This window comes from Macadamia integrifolia, unplaced genomic scaffold, assembly GCF_013358625.1.
Source record: "Macadamia integrifolia cultivar HAES 741 unplaced genomic scaffold, SCU_Mint_v3 scaffold188, whole genome shotgun sequence".
Classification (NCBI taxonomy): Eukaryota; Viridiplantae; Streptophyta; class Magnoliopsida; order Proteales; family Proteaceae; genus Macadamia; species Macadamia integrifolia.
This window is the reverse complement of record NW_024868400.1, coordinates 224031-227744: the sequence shown is the minus strand read 5'-3', so window position 1 is coordinate 227744 and position 3714 is coordinate 224031. Positions and strand designations below refer to the sequence as shown.

General features: G+C 42.1%; 1 protein-coding gene across 3 annotated transcripts in view; it reads left to right on the top strand.

Annotated features, from left to right (window-relative positions):
- LOC122065099 overlaps positions 1 to 3714 on the top strand; it is a 33611-nt gene that overhangs the window by 24503 nt on the left and 5394 nt on the right. For all 3 annotated transcript variants that reach the window (XM_042628899.1, XM_042628901.1, XM_042628900.1), the window contains one exon: positions 1555 to 1638. In XM_042628899.1, coding sequence (XP_042484833.1) covers positions 1555 to 1638 — 84 coding nt within the window. The remainder of the gene's footprint in view (positions 1 to 1554; positions 1639 to 3714) is intronic.

The following is a 3714-nucleotide window of genomic DNA, read 5'->3' as shown; positions in this document are numbered from 1 at the left end:
CCCCCCCCCCCCCCTTTTTGGCTTACATTAACAAGCTTCTAATTATGTGCTTTAATACATAAGTATATATTTGAATTCAGTTTTAAAATTTTAAAGAAAAGAATGGAAGGTTAATGACTGACCTTTATTCCTTTGTTGGTTGTGTGATCTTATTCAATTGATTGCTTGAAAGGTATAAGCGCTCTAGTTTCTCATTCAACAGAGATCCTGGGGACACTTCTACATATTTGTTAACTACTGTTTGTTGAAAATGGCCTTCTTCCTACAACTGGCACCAGTATATTAGAATTGAGGCAGTTTTACCCATGGTAACTACTTAAGAAACATTATATACTTATAAACATGACTTTAAAACATATACCACCATTATCAAAACAGTACAAAAGAGAAGGTGAAATATGAAACCTCTTATATTTTCTTTCATTCTGTTTTTTGTTGTCAAACCAAGGGAGGTACAAACTGAAAGTGCATCAAATTTGGATTCCTCGTGAAAGTTTTGGATCGATTGGGTTTGTCCCAAGGATAAAGTTGAGCTGATGTTGCTTCGGCAGTGTGCTCATTTAAGTCGTAGTTCGTTTGCACTGCTACTTGCTTACCAGTGTCTGTGGTGCTTATGGGAGGAGAGGAATGCAAGACCTCTAGAGGTTTGAAATCTCCAGGGCAGGTGATCCTTCAGAACATTACGATTGGGGTGGCTCAGTAAGCAGTAGTTTACAGATATGACTGGGATCCAATAGCCTGATCCATAACTAGACTGGAAAATTGTGCTGTGTGTGCCTCCCACCTGTGGGTACTGTGAAGTTGAACTTGGGTGGCTGTTCTCTTGGTAACCAAGGTCCGTCTGGCATTGTATCGGTGATAAAATCCTAAATGGGAGAAATCCTTGGTGCATATTGGGTCATATGAGAGAGTGAGTCATTGAAAGTGGGGCTTCTTTCCTTGAGAGCCACTTCCTACAAAAACAAATTATATTAACCCCTATCAATCCCTATTGGGCCAGAATTTAAGTTTTGACCTGGTTCGTCCCGGTTTGGGTTTTCACATCGGTCATGCCGATCAAGCCACACACATACAACTGCATCAGAGTTGTTATGGGAACTCCATTTCATTGGGAAGTTTCAGTTTCTATTCTATTGTATGCTTTGACACTTTCTTGCCTTGGTTAGTGAGTTTTCTCACTCTTCCTTCTAGGGGGTGTTGTTTCGTACTTTTAGCATTTCTCTCTCATCTCAATAAATCTTCGTTGCTTATTAAAAATAAATAAAGTGTAACTTTCAAAGCTGAATTTCATTATTAAATTTGATAAATAGTTACACAACCTAATGGATGGTATATGCTTTTATAGAGGGAACTTTGCTACTATGAGGCAATTACATTTCCTTTACTAGATTTTCAGGACAAAAGAGGGAACTGGTTATTAGATCATTTTATTTTAGATGAGGCTTGCATATACTGATTTTCATGTTTATATTTTGATTGATTGAACTCCTTAATTCATATATTTCCAACATCAATTGGTGGGTTTTCTTTTATTGACTTCATTTTAATTTTTAGGTGTTAAACAGTCTGAACTATGGTGTGGGGGTTCTAAGTTCTTCTCCCGGATGGCTGGGAAGCTCCAATCTCCAAAATCTCAAGGTATGATCATCCAATCTGATTGCAATCTCCCACTGGGACTTGTCACATGGTAGGTCCCAACACCTCTATAGTTAACTGTTTCGCTTGTAAACAATCAGAGACAGCCATCCCCTTCCTCATTGCATGTGTTTCTTTGTGTGCTTGCTGTCATGATAAAAAACTTTTGAGACAATGGATGCCAATGACATTGTCATCAACTAACTATAGCCAGCCAACCATCCAAGACTGTTGAGCCTGTATATGCATCCATAGATGCACTAACAAGGAGCAGTTAGACAATTGGTCAACCATCCAGGTCCTCAAAGTATGCCTTGACCAATGTGTGAAGGACTAAACCATACCAGGGAGCATCCTAGCCCATTCCACAATATTCAGGCACTGTCTCGAGCCCACCCCAATATTTAGGCACTGTCTTGACCCACCCAAGCTACCTGATGGTTTGTTACCCACAATTGGAGCAAAGCCTACCATTTGGGCCATGGGTTGCTCTTTTATGTGGCAAGTTGCACTGCCAAATCCCCTTGATCTGACATTGACTCATACATTGCCTCTTGGACAGGTTCGTCCATGAACCCTAGCCCTTAGGACAGCCCACTTGGTTCCTGTTTAGTCGTTACTGTTGCATAGTGCATGCTAATGTAAAGCAAAGGCAATCCTGCAGCATGGGCGTTCCTGTGGTGCTGACCTGAGGTTGATGCCTAGCACTTTCCAAGTTCCCGAGCATCTCCTTCTGATCAGGAAATCCCAGACTCCCCGTTAAGTGACCTTAGGTCATCCCAAGTCCATTGTAGATATTCCCACAAATTGTGAATAGAGAGCCACAAGTTGGGAGGCGGGGGCCTAAACGCACCCACCTAGAGTTTTGTGCCTTTCGGGTTTCATTCCAAATGGAAATGCTGAGGGAACCACCCCTTGAAAGCAGTCCCCAAAAGAAACTGTGCTGTTTTGGAATCAAAGGGCAACCAAAATAAATCCCAGGGCTGCCTTACCGTTCCCTTATTCCAAAACAAGGTAGGTCCTTTGGGGACCCTTTTGAAGGGGCCTTGGATAGGTTGACATCCATGCAAGGTTGGACTAAACACAAAATTTACAGGGGTTATACAATATGCCCATGACTCCACAGAGCCTAGACCACAGTCAACGTTGCTGCCTGTATGACAGACTCTTATCTGTGTAGTGAAGTGTCCGACACATATGGCCCCTCTTTCGGGCGACAATACACATGGCACATGTGGCCCCTCTTTTGGGTGGCCAACTGGCCGTACACAGATGTATTGTTAATGTGACAGGCCTGGTGGCTCTGATTCAATTGAATTATGCAACATGAAAGTTTATGCTGTTAGGTAAAGAGGTCCAACTGGTATGTGAAGTCTACTAGGGACCCAGGGTTAGTGGATGTGGGATTGTTCCCAACACTCCCCGTCAGTTGTTGCTTTCCTGTTGGGTGGTAGTATATGTGGCACCTGTGGCCCCCATTTTGGGTGGTTGTACATGGATGTAGTGGGCCTGGTGGCTCTGATATCATATTGAGAGTCCAAGGTTACACAGTTGATGCAGATACGGCTGCCTTTTCTTGGTTGGACCAGCATGACCGGCTTTGGAAGCCAAGAGCCAAGAAGAACCGGTCCAGCCCAGGGTTTTGGTCCAACAAGGGTTGGAAATAAAATTAGTAGTTTACCTAGTATTTTATTTCATGCTTTTAATTTCCAGACTTGAACGTAGGAGTAGGATTTATTTCCTTGCTTTGGTTTCCTTTTTATAGTTGTTTCCTAATTTAGGCTAGTTTCCATTCTAGTTAAGTTTCTAATTTCATGTTCCTATTTTCCTATATATTGGTTGTAATCGACTGAAGATTTAGAGAGCAATTTGATTATTGAATGAATGTGTGAGTGTGATCTCCTTTTCCCCATCTCTACTCTGATTTCCCCTCCCTTCCCTAAGGGTTCTCCATCAACTTGGTATCAGAGCCGAAGGATCCTCCTTCGTTCTCTTCCTTTTTTCCCATTCTCTGTTTTTGGTTCTACCGTGACAGAGAACAGCCAAAAAAAAAAAAAAGACTCTGCTGCAAATAGAGAA